This window comes from Rhopalosiphum maidis, chromosome 2 (genome assembly GCF_003676215.2).
Source record: "Rhopalosiphum maidis isolate BTI-1 chromosome 2, ASM367621v3, whole genome shotgun sequence".
In the NCBI taxonomy this organism is placed as follows: domain Eukaryota; kingdom Metazoa; phylum Arthropoda; class Insecta; order Hemiptera; family Aphididae; genus Rhopalosiphum; species Rhopalosiphum maidis.
In genome coordinates, this window is record NC_040878.1 from 64,988,685 (window position 1) to 65,007,778 (window position 19,094).

Sequence of the window (19,094 nt, forward strand, 5' to 3'; positions counted from 1 at the left end):
AACATTTCAGAAATATCATTAACTTTATTTATTTTTGTCATTATCAGAAAAATGAAAAAATTCTAGTGACACATAAGTTGTTGCGATTTCAAATTTTCAAGACTACACAATGTGTATTTTTAAAATCAGAGAAATCACTCTGCTATAGATTTCGAGTATACATTATCATTGAGTAAGTCACTGTAATGGATGTGTAAAATTGAAGTTAATGATAAATTTATAATTCTATTAACTACGAAATAAAATTCTGAGTGAAGACACAGTCAGCTCTATAATATATATCTATTGACGATTTTTTTTTATACGATATATTATGGTAAGTTGAACTTATGCCAAAAACATTTCATCGTAATAGCGTAACATTTTTTTTATTATGCATAGAAAATAAAAGCATACGAAACTTTGACAAGTCCTGATGACAAATATTTTTTTTAGTTACAACATAATAACTAAAACTACTATTATTTTTCGTTTAAATATTACATTTTATTTAACATTTTTCTTCAAATGTTTATAAAAAAAATCGTATTGATGTATTTTTGAATATTTGATGTATTTAAATTGCTATAGGAAAACCGTCTCTTATAAACTACTTATGTTTTATTTTCAAGCTTTTGATTCAGCATAAAAGTCTTTGATAAATGTTTGAATAATAAAAAAACTAAACAATTTGAAAATGTCAAATCGCTAAAAGTAACTCAAAACTAGTCTTAATATTTTAATATACCTACATTGTAACTTGAAAATTATAATTTTAGTTATAGAGGAATATTTTAAGTTTCTATACAATAAATGTTTTTTTTTGTTTTTCTTATAATTTTAGGTTATAGTTATGCCTTTATAATCTAACTATCTAATTACGTTAATATTATGTTCATTTTAATACCTTAAGTGAACGGATATAATATATTATATTAATATATTCATTAAAAAATTTAATTTCTTTTAAATAAATGTATATATTATTTACATATTTGTAGTTGGAAGTTTTGATAGAAAATATTTCTCCTTAACTATTTATATTATTAATTGCGACCTAAATTACTCCGATTGTTTATTGGCTATTTATAATAATTATATAAATTAATTCACAGGCGCGTACTTTAACATGGCTGCCGCTCCACTACTGATTATTAATCGACAAAACAACAGTGGACGACAGATTTAATCGTATTTTATTTGCTTTAACTCTTCGTCGGTTGATGGCAATACTTACAACAAAAGACTTGTAAAATGTAAAATAATATTTTATAATAAATGGTTATAGGTACTGCAAAAGACTGGATTTATAATTATTATCAGTGGTTAAATATTAAAAACTATATAGAAAAAAATGAAACAGTAATTTAAGATCAACCTAAAGCACTCTTAAATTTACATTTTTAGATTTTATATATTTAAATAAAATGTAAAATTTTTTACGTTCGTATTCACATTATTAATAAAATTATTAAACTTTGCATTTTTTGTGAATAAATTGTTATAAAAAAAATGTTTTATGAAAGCAAAATGCTCTGGATTTTCATTTTTTACCTTTAAACATTTATATTCAATTTATTATTTCTATATTTATACTAATTTTATGACGAACGGACTAGTGTAGATAGTTTAATTTTAAATAATTAAGAGATAATTGTAAATTCTCCAGAATTTTTTAGCCACTAAAAACTCCATTGGATTAACTTTAAATTTATTTGTAGATTCTATACTTAAATTCACTCTAGTCATTTTTCATAGGATCATCGTATTTTATAGTAACCACAATAAATACAATTTTAAAACTTCATATCAGGTTATTTCATATCTGTTCTATCTTATTTTTTATGATAGCTAAATATATTTGTATCTTAAAAATAATATTTAGTAAAATTAATAATTATAATATTGTTTTAAAATTATTAGCTTAAATATTCGATATAGACTTTTAGTTAATTTATTTAAATTTTTAATACGAATTAAATAACTTTATTATAGAAATACATAAAAACTTAAACTAAATTGGTAAAAATGTTCATTTATATAATAGAAAACGTATGAAAGACCGTATACCATCAGGAATTTATTTCAATTAAATCTTTTACTTTGTAAATGTATGCAATATATGCATTGATTAATCAGAATTTATGGTTTCCATTTTTATATACTATTTAGTACTTTTTGTTCTGAAATGAACATTGATTTGTTATTTCCAACAGTAAATTTGATTGTTTTGTTCCAGATAACAAGTATCTACTTAAATACTAAAATTGTACGAAATGAAAACATTATCTTTCATTATCCAATACCTACAAGACATTATTGTGTCTTCTATTTAAAACATAAGCATTTATCATCAGATTAAATATACAAATATCGTTGGTTTTAATTTTGATTAACTGGCTATAATACCTTAATATATATATATATATATTATAAGAAGGAATAAAAATGAGGACTTAGAAAACAACTGTATGTTATTTTAAAAGTGAAGAAATTAAATAGGTAGAAAACAATTATACTGACTGCAAGTCTAAATAATTACAACTTACTAAAAATTATACATATTTTTTTGAAGATATAGGATTTTAGTTCTAATACACACAATTATTATATGGGTGCACATATATATGATATATATATATATATTATGAATAAGTATAACAGTTGTATAAAAGTATAACATGGACGTTATTTGTAGCTCGGGGCGAATTGTAATCATAACATTAATAACAGTGATCGTAAACTAATTTTACGAATCGTATTTGAAAATATATACTAAATAGACCGAAGATGCGTATTGCCTATAGTAGTATGTAGCAATATAACTATAAGTAAATAATAAAAATTAACATAATAAATAACATAAATACAAAAGAGCGTTTATTATTAGTAACAAAGTCTGACCTATTAAATGAATATTAGTTTGTTTTGTAAAATAATAATAATAATAATAATAATATTATGATAAGGTACCTACTTTTTAAATGTAATAACCATACTACGTGAAGATTAAAGTAAGTATAACAGAACATATTTTTGACATCCTGTTTCCGTTCACATCCTTTTCTATATTCTTTTAGTTATTTTACGCAACAGTATTTTTATTAGTAAACAATTTTTTATTTTATTTTTATACCATTGTTTCACAGTCTTGATCGTTTTCCTAAAACTTAAAACGCTATTATAATAATTAAATATTGAGTTGGGTATTTATATCAGAAAAACAAAATAGAAGACTTTAAAATAATGGTAGATGCCTAACCTTTTTACCATCTATTCTGTATAATATACGTTGTTACATTATCTACTCCAGTACCACGTAGTATAAATAAAACTGTTAATTATAATTATATTATAATAAATTAATAACGTATAAATAAAAAATAAATATTTTCACGTTCATATTTTATTAATAATTTTGGAACTTTCACTCGTTACAGTTTTATAAAATAGGTATTATAAATCGTCATACAGCATTATATTAAATTGTTTATATATTTTATGTCGAATTCCATACAGTATTGCCCCACATTATACGATTTTATTATATTATGTTATATTATTTTTAAATTATATTATGAAAAAATCACTTATAATTAAAAAAAAATTTGTGCGTTCGCATTATTCAAAGATAATATAATAATAATAAGCTTTTCATCGTTTGCGTACGGCTATTTCTACAACATCATTAATTATGCGCACAAAATCTATACTGTCAATTTCATAATATTATACATATTCATGCACTCATAATATCACCAACACATTATGGGAAACTGTAACATACATTTTATAATGTATTTAATATCGGTGTATAGTTTGCACGGAATTCAATTCAATCTAATCCAGGGAAACGATAATAATTGTACGAACGCTATAACGTAATATATAATGCGATGACATTATTACACGAACACCGAACGATTATCGTATGGTTATCTATTCAAAAACGGTACGACAATATTTTAACTGAGCAACGGTGCAGCGACTCTTCCCGCGGATGACACAATTTGAAATTGAAACACGTAAATAGTTGCGCTGTTTATGAATATTTTATTATTAGATGTATTGTACACTGATAAAGTATTACCATATTATAATAATATATAATCTGCTCCACTGTTTATGATAATAATTTAAGCGCGGCGTGTTCGTGCGGTAACGAATAAAGCGTCGACAACGATAATTAACACGACGAATCGCACGTGTATTCGGTCAAACGAACTGAGTATAATAATTAATAATATATATTGTATATGCTTATTCCACCTATAAATATTATATTAAAATTTATTGCGCATAATGAACAACCGGCGAATTAAGGTTTCCAAGTGAAATATCACGGAAACGGAATCGATATAAGTGACGGTATTTCGATTTGTTTGAAAAATTCTATTTTTGCAACGATCTTGTGAATAATAGACGGCGTGTTAGTAGAGGAACATTAATAATTATAAAGAATCGATGAAACTTCAAAATAATTTATAGGTATCAAATATTGCACTGAGCCGCTGAACACTGGTACATAAGACATATATTATAATGTACCGCTTGGCGAATGAAAGTTTTATAACTATTCGATAAAATTAATAATCTCTTATTTAAACTTTTTCCATTTTTATAATTTATTTAGCGTGAATCATAAAAAAAATAAGTAATTGCAAATAATATTGCAATTTATAAACATATTATATGGTACTAGGCACTAGCTAATCATGCACAGCATTTCCAGTGACACGTTAAATGCCCAGAGATTTATCGCTCGACCCTTTTTAAACTCTGTTAAATGTAAACTGCACAGATTTTTTAACATGGTTATTTTGGTTGATTTTAGTGTTTTTACCAAGTTCAAAATGCCGGTCTAAAATTATATCCAATTATAGGTAATAACTATTTTATTTTCTATAGCCAATGGCAACAACATATAAATAAAAAAAATAAAATGATAGAATTTTGTAGGTCAATTGCATTTGTGTGTTGGAAAATAAAAACTAAGTAGGTAATAAAAAAGAGCCTACGACACTAAGGATCGTGTTGAATCTACTGACGAAAATGTTATGAAAATCGGTCGAAAACTATGACATATAAAGGTCATTTGTTTTGGGTCTTTAATTTTATACAGTAGATATATGTATTAAATAACTGATCCTGTACATTGTTATCTGTAACAAATTAAATGATGGCAATAAATTTTCCCTGTGTTAAGCTCTATTAAATGTATGCTAGCTACGCATATTATCAAAACACTCGTTCGGGCAGCTTTGACCAAACATGAAATACAGGTCTAAAATTATATTAAATCGTAATAACTATTTTATGTTTAAAAATAGTCGTTTTTTCGTAAACTAAAAAAAATCCTACGTGATCCTATCTTTGTTAAGTAAAATTTAAAAATGTTACTTCTAGGCACACATTTTTGGGCATAGGATTAAATAGAGCAATATGAATTATGAACCACATTTCAAAACCGCGAATGCGATATACTTGGCTGTGAATCGCATACACAAACATTGCTTTTTATCAATATACGAGTATATTGATAGATCGATTATTTTGTCGAACGCATCAGAATTCTTACTTTGTAATTTATAAGTATTTATTATGTATATTATAATATCATAATATTATACAACGGACTTACGAGTATTATTCAGCCCCGGCGCCGAAATATTTATTTTTCAAATACATTATTTATCAAATCCAACATAATAATATCGTATTACAAAACAAACGCATAAATAAATAACAAACTGCGTGTACAAACTTACCTGAAAACACGAATTCTAAAAGCTAGTATCTATTGTCTCGCAATAAATTCAACCCCGCGTTGTTCCTTTAAGGCACTCAACGGATCGCGTTCAATTACTAAAGTTCCGTTCGATTTTGTACTATATCACTATGAATAAGATTCCTCTACGGCGGAGTGATTTAACTCGCTGCGCATTCGTTCCTCGGGTCCCACTAAAAATAATGACACACGTTATTCACAGGAGGATGTAAAACGCTATTAAACTTCTCGGATATAACAATATTGTTATAACAACAATATTGTGTTCGCCGCGCTCGGAGCCGGAGACTTACGTCGATAAATTCCGTTATATTATTGTTATTATACAGCATCGTGCAGTTTATCCACGCTAAACTTATGTCGTTGCCGCTATTGGTTTTCAATTTAATTGCTGTCGTTTCGAGTCGAAACCACTGCAGCGCGTCCGGAGTGTATAATTCGTCTGCATGTACACCTGACGCGCGTACACGCGTGTATGTATTGAATGGACGTGCGAACAAAACTCATTATCGTTTTTCAATGTTTTTAATTGATTGTGTGTGAATAGCAAACGGCGTGTTGTGCAATTCGGATTTCAACGTTTTCGCGACGAAAAATAAATAGTTCGAAACCTCGTTACCCATACGAGGCTATAATATAACCTATATATTGCAATACACGCATTAGTATGATAGTATAAACGATCGAGCCGAACTTGCCTTGGCGACACGTCGTATGGGTGGCAATGACATCAGCCGATAGTCGATAGATATTATTAAAACGAATTAATATCGCCAATTGCACGCGTGCTCGAGTCAATAAACGTGTAGCGATTTTACACGAAAAAAAAAGGGTATCGCGTGGGCAAACTGAATTTACATTACGCTCGAAAACTGTCCAAACTAGTGCAACCCGGCCATGGTCTTAATACAATATTTTTAGGTCCCGAACGTCGTCATTAGAGTACCTAATAATAATAATATCGTTGTTGACATTTTGTATAGGTTATCTATCCTTACCTGAACTGCGGTCTATGAATCGTATCAAAACTAATAAGAAAACATTTATAACTTATAATATTATAGGCGTGAGGCAATTATTCCTCTCTGATAAATTATTCGTCCCGTATTAACCTGCATTACTCAACTTTAGGGTCCAGCTTTGGAAAATCAAGCCACAGTCCATCCAATTAATAAGTTTTCTCTTATTCGCGAATAATCAATGGCTAATAACAACAAGATGCGCACTGTTTCATGACCTCAAAATCCAGAGATTACCTATACTACGTATATTATATTACAACCTATAGTATTATGAAAACTTCCACGAAAATATCTCACAATCCTCATTAATCCAAAACCTTGCTCGTGATATTGAATTCCTAACAATCATCCTCATCGAATTGAAATAAAATTGGTCACATGATCTCCTTATAATTTAAAACCCATTAGGTCGCGAGTTTGTTATTTTGAAGTAGTGTCAATTGACACGGCATACGGCGTACCACTGTCATGTTGTCACGTTTCGTGTGTTTTATTCGTGTCTTTTAATTTAGTTGTCACATTTGTCAGTAGACTTACACATCTCATATTTTTATAAAATATATACATATTTAAGTGGTCTGCAGTTGTACTCACGACTGTAATGGTCATCTGCATTATGAACAGCAATACATTTTAATATTATTATATTATGAGACGATAATATTCACATTGTCGTTTGTTCGCAAACGTGTATTGTACATTAGTAAATGAATAAAATTATAGATGAAAAAAATAACTTTTCAAATATATATATATGTATATATTATATATATATGGTTTGTTTTTATTTTTGTTTTACATCCGAAGGCGTTTTACGTGCATGACAAGTCACGGAGTATTGGCGTGTAAGATTCGTTCGAGTGAATCTAACCGAATTTTCTATAAGAATAATAGAATGAAATGCAATTTCCAGTCTGTTTAATCAACGATTGCTATGGTTATCACAAGGATTATATTTCCGTCTACAGGATTTATTTTTTCTTATTTAATGTGATGTTAACAAAATAACAAAAAAAAAAAAGCTTGATTAGCACTTGTGAATGTTTTCGGTATTGTTATTTAATAACGTCTTACTGAGCTCAAACATTCAAATGAAATTACTTTCATCATTATTATGATAATAGTAACTATTATATTACATTAAGTCTATAATAATAGTTATAATTATTAACAGTTGTATTACTGTTGAGTGTTAAAATTTACTTATAAATCTTATTATAGTCTTAATTTAATTAAACCAAGTCACTTGACTCACACTCGAATTGTGCTTTTCAATTAATTATCCTTTATGACTTACAATATCATGTTAAAAGTGTTCCATTATTTGTCATGCTTCCCCTGAAAATAGATATTTTAAGTTTTCCCGCAACACAATTCAAAATTTTCGTTATTAAAACTATACCGTATAAACACAAAAACTTTTCTTAACTTTTAAGAATTCTGCTTCTTCAACAAATTCACTTGTGGATTAAACATTAAAAATAATAGTTATAATTCAGAAAGTAAAGTGTAAAATTAATTAAAACATTATTAGTTTTTTTTTAAATTTAATCAATGCGTATTTTATTATGCGACGCGTGTGTTCAACATTACAATGTCATAGGAGTTAAATGTAAATGAAAATTGTTTCCTATTAAACTTTGTTTTTTAAGTTAAATAAACAACTCTTGTACAACACAATCGTTTGAAAAAATAGTTTCTCCGTATAAAATCAATAAAGTTTCATTGGTTTTTTTTCATTTAAATCTATATTGATTTTGAAATACTCTGCATTTGTTTTGTCATTCGTACTGATTGTTTTTTATGTCGCGAAATACAATAAAAATAACTAATCGTGTAAATAATTAATTTTTTGTACGTGAAATATACTCTAATTTTTAAGGTAAATTCAGTACTTATAGGGCTCATCTAAGTTATTATTTGTACGTTAGTCAGTTATTATAGTATTTTAAATTCCAATATATTTTGTAATTCGTGCTCAGTCGTGATAAAACATTGAAAAATTCAAAGAACTATCCCGAATGAAATTAGGTTTCAATGTATGTATACATTACTAGTGTTAATAGGACATGTTTTAATATTTTAAAATATTAATTTAACTTCGTTTAATGAGGTTAAGTTTTATGAAATGTATCAAGTTAGAATAATTTTAATAGACTTGAGTTAATAACAGTTGTAATATCTGATATTTCAGTTACTTTTAAAACTAAGATAATATCAATGAAATTCTTCATATTAAAAATATTGAACGTTAAAAATACAATTTCAGTTAAATGTTTGAGATACAATTTAATAGTATATAATTGTTTTGAAATATATATAAACTTAAAATTGTAAAGAGTATAATTATTATTGTTGTTATATAGTTGTAATTTATTTATAATATTTAAAACTCAATGATTAGACACTTATGGTTTTAAATCATAAAAAAATTCATCAGAATAAAAAACATAAAATATTTAAATATTAATATTATATAGATTTTATTTTTTTTTTTTTTTTGCAAAAACAACAAGAGATACTTTACATAAATACATAGAATAATTAATTGCAGCACTCCCTAAAAGCGAAGCTTGTGCTGGGGAGCAGTTCTTATACTATATAAACTTAGAATTAATCCATAAAAATAAATAAGTAATAGCCAATATTAAGAAGTATCAAAGTATAGATATACAATATTATAAACAGAGTATAAAATAAGAATATGAAACAAAAATTTATTATATTTAAAAACATAGTATTAAGGCTAATAAATTAATTAAATAATAGACAAATCAAGACTTTTTACATAATTTTTGAATGACTTTAAATTACTAAAATAGCTAATGTTTATATTTAAGGTTTAACACAGTTTTAGACCGTTAAATAAAACACTCATTTGACCAAATATTTTATTATAATTAGGTAGGCATATGTTTATATCTTGTATAATAATCATAATCAAAAGTAATAATTAAATGTTTATTTTTATAAAATTCAACTAGTGTATTAAAATTAAAAATATGTCTAAAATCATTAACTTTTAGTACCTTATAAATTAACGTGGTACTTGTTTGAAATGATAGATTTAGAAGATATTTAATAATGCAGTTTATAGTTGTTAATAATCTAGATAGATGATTGTTTAAGTTCCTCCTCGTATTGCTATACCATAAGTAAAAACTGATTGTACCAAGGATAAATAAATAATTCTTTGATATGAATTATTAAAAATATATTTGACTTCTTTAAAAATGAAAAAGAATTTATGTAAAATGTTGTTTAAATAATTGATATGACTATCCCATTTAAACCTACAGTCTAGAATTAGGCCAAGGTATTTTAGTTCCTTAACATTTTCAAGAATAACACATTGTGAATTACGTGTATTGCTAAAAGCTGAGACACATTTTAATGAATGGACTAATAAGTAGTTAGTATTCAAAATATTACACTTTTATGGATTAAAAATGTATTTAGATTTTAACAAATTTAATTTTAATTTATTCTTGCAAAACCAGTTATAAATATTATTAAGGATTTTATTTGCTTCATAATACAAAGAATCAATAGTTCGTTCAGATAATAAAATCGCAGTATCATCTGCATAGCTTAAAATTACAGTACTTAGATTAGTATTGATTTTCAGGAGATCATTTAAAAAAATTATAAATAATAAGGGACCTAGGACTGTGCCTTGTGGTACACCACAAGATACTTCTAGAATATCATTATATTTATCATTTAGTTTAACTCTTTGAGTTCTATCACTTAGGAAGGATTTAATTAAATTATTAGGTAAGCCACGAATACCTGCGTTTTCTAATTTAATCATTAATAGTTTATGATTCACACAATCAAAAGCTTTCTGTACATCTAAAAAAATACGCATTACCTTATTATTTTTATCAATATTATTCCTAACAAAGTTATCCACATTAAAAAGTCCATCTGTAGTAGATAATCCAGGCCTGAAGCCATATTGATAATTTGAAAAGAAACATTTTTTATTTAAAAAATCAAGTAATCTGTTTTTTATCAATTTTTCAAAAATTTTTGATAGAATTAGAGATATGGATAAATGCCTGCAATTACCACATTATAGTTTGTTACCTGCCTTAAATAATAGAATTACAATACATTTTTTGAAGTTTGATGGATATTTACCTGTTGATAGAGACTTATTGAAAATAATTGACAATGGTAATGAAATGGCTTTAGATATTTTTTTTTTTTTTGGTATGTAATTAGATAAATCATTTTCATAAAAAGAATTATAATATATAAAGATATTATATGAATATTATATAATATTATGTTAATCGTATGTTATTTATACTAAAATAGCACGTGCCAAAAGTCTAGGCACTCGACTGCGGCACGTCTGGTGTTATTTTTCAGAAATTTAAGGGTCATTAAAACAAACGTAGAGGTAACCAGGTGTTACGAATTTAGTATTTTACTAACATATGGTTCTTTTTTCTCATCATCAGCTGTTTATTTTTTTTTTTTTTTTTTTGTTACTTGTTATTGTAATATAAAGGTGTTGTTCACAAATTTAAATTTACTGTGAATTCCTATTCACATATTTTTTGGAAGCATATAAATATAATACATATAAACGTCAAATTACCACTAGAATCGCTACAGCCAAGAGCTAAGATTCTTGACGCGTATTTTAATTCATACACTGACATACATGCAGTTACTAGATAACGTTACCTATATTAAATTTAAAAATCTCAAAAATAAGAATTGACTAAAAGGGTTAAGAATTAACAATTATAATAGTTTAAATATTCTAAATTCTTTTTTTGATTGAAATTATGTCAGGTCACAATCAACTTCCACACTTTAAACATTGTTTAAAACTACATACGTATAATATGCAATATACATATATGAACATCTATACTGTTATCGGGTATATTTCTTTTCTTATTTTTTTAAAAGTTTCTACGTTATCATAGACTCAAAAAAGCAGAAATTTAAACATAATAAAAAACCTAAGTTTCAACAAGAGTTGGAAATTTGGGACCTATCCAATGATAATATCTACAAATTTTCTGGACTGTTTCCAAAGTTAACTGTTTACTTTTTACTCCGCAAACTTAAAGACAACCAAAAAACGGGTGATTTTTTTCAAAAATTATGTCACGTGTGTACAATACTACATAATAATAAAAAAAGAAAGTATTTAAGTTCAATAAGATAGGTAGCTGATAAATATTATTTTCTTTAGTAACTAATATTGAAAACCAACGAAAACTATCGGAAATGCGTGAAACACCGAAACGTAAATATGTCTTCCATATGTTATGCGCACGTGTATAATATTATGGCATACTCAAGAAGCGCATTCGTGTATGACATATTATTATTATTGTTATTTTATTATACAGAGTGATTCGCCAAACAGCTCAACTCTATTTTTAAATTTGGTAATTAATTTATACAAATTCTGATTTTTTAAATGTTTGAGTATAACAATTAAGGACCCTATTTATAATTATTTAGATTTTTCATACTATCAAGTGTCTTGCGTGGTATACAAATTACAAGTGTAAATTTTTTTCCAAATATTAACTCACCTTTTTTACTTTAAATTATTATAAGCAGATAATTTTTTTGGAAAATGTGAACGTACCTAAATCAAAATTCGAACGAGAAGTCTCTAAGCGATTAATACGTATATTTGTATAGTATACTAAGGCGTAATATCTGGTCCATAACAATGGTTGTAGAATTTATTATACTCGGACATTTTACAGTGTCAATTATCATTAGTGGGCACATTGAGTTGAATCGCTCACAAACCAATCTCATGAATTTCGATTTATATATAGGTAGACGTGTACATTATTAAGATGTTCAAAAAGTCATCTGATTCGTTGCGATCGACAAGAGAAAAAAGCGGACGACTCTCGTTTGAAAACGAAAAATTCGCATCATGTCCTCAAACGGTGCGCAAAATCTAAATGATTTAATCTACCGGGGTACGGTCCTCGAGTATACTCAGTAACTGAGATAGTTTCAGAAATCAAAACTCGTACAGGTATATAGGCACGCCGCAGTACTAAAGGGAAATAACGGGGATGGTCGTGCTCGGCGAAACGCTCTGTACAAAAAAAAAACCGTACGAGTGGGTTCGTCGACCGTGACCCACTGAAACGACAAACGTACGCGATGCATACACATTATACGGGTATACGCCTCACCGGAGGGTCGGCCCGCAATAATAATAATAATAATCGTAATTGCAACGGCGCCGCAGTCGTGACGCGTTGTGTGCTCGTAGGTATATATACACACCGTAATAATACCTATGCGGGAAACCGGTCTCCGGTAGAACGCGGTATATCCCCTCACGGCACGCGGCACGAGTGGTAGGGGCGGGGGTTGTGTGCGACCATCTGCTCTTCCCGGGGACCCCCTCGCCGCCGGCGGAGCGCACCCGGCCGGCGGCCGCAGTTTGCGTTTGCGCGCGTAACGGTCGCGTCCGCGGTACAGCACGACATCGCGCGGTCGTCGTCACCGTACGTAATATAACCGCCACCACCGCCGGACATGGCGGACTTTGAACGTCTCATACCCGCGGACCGCTGCGACATCGGAACGGCGGCCCGGGTGTCCAGGGTGTCGTCGTTTTCGCGCGCGTCGCTGGCCCGGTTCAGCCAACGGTTGCGGCGCCGCGGGTGGACGGTGGGCGCGGACCAGGACAAGGAGAACGCCGACGCCGTCTACCGGCCGGCGCTGCCGCCGCCCGTGCCGATCGTCAAGCGCGTAAAGTTCGACGAACGCGTTTACCACGGCCCGGTCGGCGGCCACCGGTCGGCGTTCGGTCGCCGCGGCATACTCAAAGACGCGCCCGCCGGTCCGGTGGCCGCGCGTTGCCGGTCGTCGTCCGTCGGTTACTCGAACGTCAGCTACACGGACGGCGACGACGCGGTGCCAAACCGGATGCGCATGTACGACGTGCCCGTCACCAGTTTCTACATCGACGCCGGTGACGACCGTTTGCCGCAGCCGCAGCCGACGTTCGCGGCGAAACGGTCGTCGTCCGCGATCATTGGCGCGCTGCGTGACGCCAAGAAGACCAGACGGTTCGGCACCGACATAGGTTCGTACAACGACGGACGCGCGTTACCATACGACCCGACCCAGTGGTTTGGTCGTGTTTATTGTTGGGCGAGTGGGGTGGGCGATGACATATTTGTCAGGCGTCTCGCCTAAACTGTGTGTCACGACACCATTGACACCTATCCGGTGTCGGATTTAGCGGGGTGAAGGGGTGATGCGCCTTAAGTCCTAGATGTTCCGACTTTGTAAAGTCATTAGGACTGTTGAACAATGGTCGAAAAAAAAGTATTTTAAAAGTTATCCTCACCCATTTATTTTAAACCCTTATGGTCTCAGTTTTATCTATACTTTTAACTCGATTTTAAAAATACACATAATAAATCATGAGACGTAATTACCCATTTTAAGTGTTTTATTTTTTAAATCTGTCTTAACTTTCAACTTACAATTGATGCATTAAGTGATTTAAATAAATACCAAATTATATTAGTAGTTGCACTTCAGCCTTCTTAGTTTTAGATCCTGCAAGTCGGCAAGTTCTTGTTCGACCAGCTCGCCCCGTAGAGTACCGATACGCCTGTGGACACAGTCCTCGTGTAATAACAATGTGTGGCTAAACGTCTCACTACAGATTGTTTTACTAGTTTTACTAATATTTTAAAATACGATTTTTGAACACATCAGACAAATATCGTTATAATGTTTCTTTTTTCTTAAATTTAGACAAGTCATATATTATTTTTTAATTCAATGCTAATTTACGTAAATATTCTTTTAAATTGAATTTCCATATAGCATTGAATTAAGTGTAGTTATGTATATTATAATTTATAAGCAGTGGCTTTATCTAACAGTGTGGTTATGAATAACGTGTTATTATACTTGACTAATATAAACTTCATCGTCAGAAGCATATTACAGACAATATTATATGCGATACGCAGTGTGCGGTATCTGCATTCTGCACTTCATGCAGATACAATAATAAGTGCTCAACAATAATCTGCAATTATAATATACATACACACATTAAATCCGCCGTATGATACGTCATGTTTCGAGTAATAGTGGTTAATATATAACAAAATATTAATGTCAATATTATGTAGTATAATAGATAAGTAGTATGTATTTGTATGTTCACAGTACTTTTCGGCAGGGAGATTTTAAATGTTTAAGGAGGAATATTCTGCTCAACACCATTTTTTCCCGTGTAACGTAAACTGTAATAAATTCTGAAATTATATCTTTACACACTTGAAAAAAAAAATAATTGTTTTTAAATTGAATAAGAACACAGTTTGATTAAAATAAAAAATAATTTATTAATATCTATTGTTTCATTAAATATTATATAACCTTAATTTTAAATTATTTTTTATTTTAATCAAACCTTGTTCTTATTCAATTTAAAAACAATTATTTTTTTTTTTTTCAAGTGTGTAAAGATATAATTTCAGAATTTATTATAGTTTGTGTTACACGGGGAGAAAATGGTGTTGAGCAGGATATATTTTCTGCTTAAACATTTAAAATCTCCCTGCCAAAAAGTGCTGTGAATATACATTATGATTTTTGAAAATCACTGTTTTTTCGTGTTACAGGGAAATAAAATTAGCTTGAGTAGGATATTCCCGCTTGAACTTTTAAAATCTCCCTGTTCAAAAGTGCTGTGAACATACAAATACATACTATTTAGATAGTTATGCACATAATATATAAAATTTTTGATTTTTTATACCTATTTTCATACCATTCTTTACAATATATTACAATAAAGAATAAATAAATTATACGCTTTAATGGCAAAAGTGAGTACATCATTGTATAAAATAATACACATTTTGTTGACTTTCTAAGCAGTTTTTAAAAACTTTCCGTACTAATTTAACATTATATTTGATGCTTTAGATATATTTTACATAACTTACAAATATTAAGTATAATGATAGATCGTCAACTTAATATGAGCATAATTACATCGCTAATACTTGTATAATATTGAGGATCTTCAATAATTGATAAAATTACGCGTATAGTGCAAGTACTATTTGTTTTTATTTTTCGTAAAAATCGTTGAAAAAATCGTATACCATATACATTGCGAATATATCATAATTGGGAGTCTAGTAATTTAAAAATTATATCCTAATCTCTTAGTTTTTTTTTTTTTAAATGTTTTCATTTTTTTCTGGACGATCGCCCTTTTATGTGGGATTGGGAATCTGTCACTACTATAAATAAAAAAGATTCAAAAAATGTTTTAATTTTTAATTACGTTTAGCATCCATGTTAAACCGTCACCATTGTGTCGAGCAATTATGATAATAATAATAATACAAAAATGTAATTTATTATGACAACGTGCTGTCGTTCATGACGTAACGATTTGAAATGTACGGGAAATCGAATAAAACGGTTATTGTTTCGCACGTGCGGATATTTAACTAAATATTATTATGTATGGATATAGGTATAATATACCACATATCGTAACCGCCCTATGTCGTTCACGCTGTTATTAATGAACATGTGTAGGTACATGTGAATCACCCCCACATACCCTCCTATACGTTGTCTATACTGTGTATAGACCTTATATTTATTTGTTTTCCCTCTCGCTCAATGTTTTATTTATTTTTATGAAAAGTCCACGGAATTTAATTTTTAAAACATTTTATATTAGTAAATTCAGCTCCCCGATAAATATTATTTTTTTCGCTCCATTGTCGAATTTGCGTTTTATTCTTTCTCAAAAGCAAAACATTTTACTTAAAGTTCGCATTGTATTGTATTATTTTTTTTTTTTTTTTGAATATCGTTAGTTATTTTGTGTTTTATTGTGAATTCAAAATCGTGTCTTACGAAACAGTACCGTTATACCGTGTATATTAACTAATAAATTTTGATAATAAATGCAAACGCAAAAGTTTTTAATCTGACGTTTTAGGACACGTAACCATACGCTCAGAATACTTAAGACAATACTGTTTATAATTTTAAATTAAGACTGTTACCAAATTTCCATAGCAACCGAAATGTATTATTCGAATATGAATATTAATTCAAAATAAATCCTGGTATAAGTCCATTCCCCTATACAACTATTACAACCTAACCTTTTATCTATAGACCTTCGATATTTTAACAATTTCCAATTTTTTTTCTTGTTATAACGTAAAACTTCTACAATTTAAAATACCATTCGAAAATACAATTATAGAGTTTTTCAATTTATCTTAAGTATATTTGATCTTGTTTTTTTACATTCTTATGATTGGCTGACTGTGCTCTGTACTTCTATTAAAGTTATTGTTGTACAGGTAAAACGAAATAAAAATGATGTTTCCATATTGCCTTCCACATTGTAAATATAAAATAAAATGCAATTAATTTTAAATAAATCTTTAGTGTAAAAAGTTCACAGATATACCTCATAAAAGCACGTCATGAACTACACAATAATAGTATTGTGTATTTTGATTTAAATACATTTACTTAAAAATATTGTTAAGGAATATTGATGTATACATTTAGGATAGACAATCGTTGTGTCGTTGATCGTTGTACACTGTAACAGTGACTTTTTCCAACCACTATTTTTCGTAGAAATTAGATTTATTTTGTTTCAAATTCGTATAAGAAAAATAAAATAAATTAAGTAAAATTATCTCATTAATATTCAGATTAATTGAAAAAATACAACATAACGTTTATACAAGAGGTCTAAAAAGAAATTACACTTTATTCGAATTACTGAACTTTCAAATTTTTTTTTTAGTTTCTATGGTTTTAGTGATCAATTACTACATTATTAAATGTATATAAAAGAACATATATTGAATTAACGTGTACCATATTATGAATAAATATTTATGATCTACGAAGTATTATGAAGTGTCAAATGTATCGCTGAAAATATACTCTTGAATCGTTGAATAAAAAAAAATTATTGTAATTTATTTAGATAAATTGCAATTAAAATATTATCATTACTCTCGATGTAAATATTATATATTTTCAATTTAATCAAATGCATATAGGAATTATAATATATATATATATATATATATATATATATAAACCTTTTATTCAACACACAGACATTGATATAAATGGATATGTTGAAATACATTATTATATGAATAGCTCTATTGCGTAATTAATTTATTGATATTGCTGTGACTTATTGTGATCAACGTGTTTATAATCATAATCATAATGATGATAATTATATAATAATACGAATCGATATTGTAATGACGATTAATCGATGAAAACATTTTAACAGTCTTTGTTATAATACTGTTTATAGGAACGTCAATATCGTCGCTGAGAAACAATGGCTCCAGTTCGGAGACACAAGCAAAACAACGTCAACATCACCATCCAAAGGCACGAGAGTCTCAAGTACACAACATCAACATTCATTTGCACGGTAACCAAAACATTTATATTTACTCTAATCCCATTGCACATAAATTATGTGGTAAACCTTATGTGCCAGATGTCCCGAGACATTTAGTTTATCTGACTACTGTAAGGCGTTTTGTCAAATTCCGTACTTATATAATTGCAATGCTGTTTTCGCGAAATCCCGAGAAAATTAAATTGTATACCACCCCCGTTAGGTGACCAAAATATATTTGCATTTCTAGACGTCTCGAGTTCATTAGGACGTCTCAGCGACAATTTATATATATATATATATATATTATTTGCGGACACGTTAAGGACATTCTACCAAACAATATAACTTCGAAAACGGTTCGTTAAGCTGAAGGAAAACTGCACATAGATATAGTACACAATTGTATTTAACGCAATATTATGCATATATGTGTAATTATGTGAATGCATATTAAACACTATTACGGTCTACAGTCGTTTAATCGTTTGTTATGCGATCGTTTTAGGTCTGTTTGCCGCCGTAGAACACGGCCAACTGGAAAAAGCGAGGAACATATTGACAACATGCGAGGTTCAAGTAAACAGGTAAGTCTTATAGAAATTCATTTATATCATATTATAACTCATCAATGATGTTTTAATTTTTTCCCAACTCAGTGTTAACAGCGATGGGTTAACTCCTCTTGACGTTGCTTTTCTGAGCAACAACCGAGATCTTGTTCGACTTCTATTGACTCATGGAGCTACAGAAGGTAAACAAAGAAATATTTAAAAAATTAAAAATCAAAAATACTTATCAAACGAAAATAAATTATTTAATGTGTATTTTTATTTTA

General features: G+C 29.1%; 1 protein-coding gene across 4 annotated transcripts in view; it reads left to right on the forward strand.

The window, feature by feature from the left end:
* Nucleotides 1–19,094, forward strand: part of LOC113553697 (ankyrin repeat and fibronectin type-III domain-containing protein 1) — a 142,337-nt gene that overhangs the window by 116,284 nt on the left and 6,959 nt on the right. For 3 of the 4 annotated variants that reach the window (XM_026957173.1, XM_026957175.1, XM_026957176.1), the window contains 3 exons: nt 18,164–18,286; nt 18,765–18,843; nt 18,916–19,010. In XM_026957173.1, coding sequence (XP_026812974.1) covers nt 18,164–18,286; nt 18,765–18,843; nt 18,916–19,010 — 297 coding nt within the window. Of the gene's footprint in view, nt 1–13,306; nt 13,889–18,163; nt 18,287–18,764; nt 18,844–18,915; nt 19,011–19,094 lie in introns of those variants that run through there. The other variant, XM_026957174.1, reaches the window with a different exon arrangement.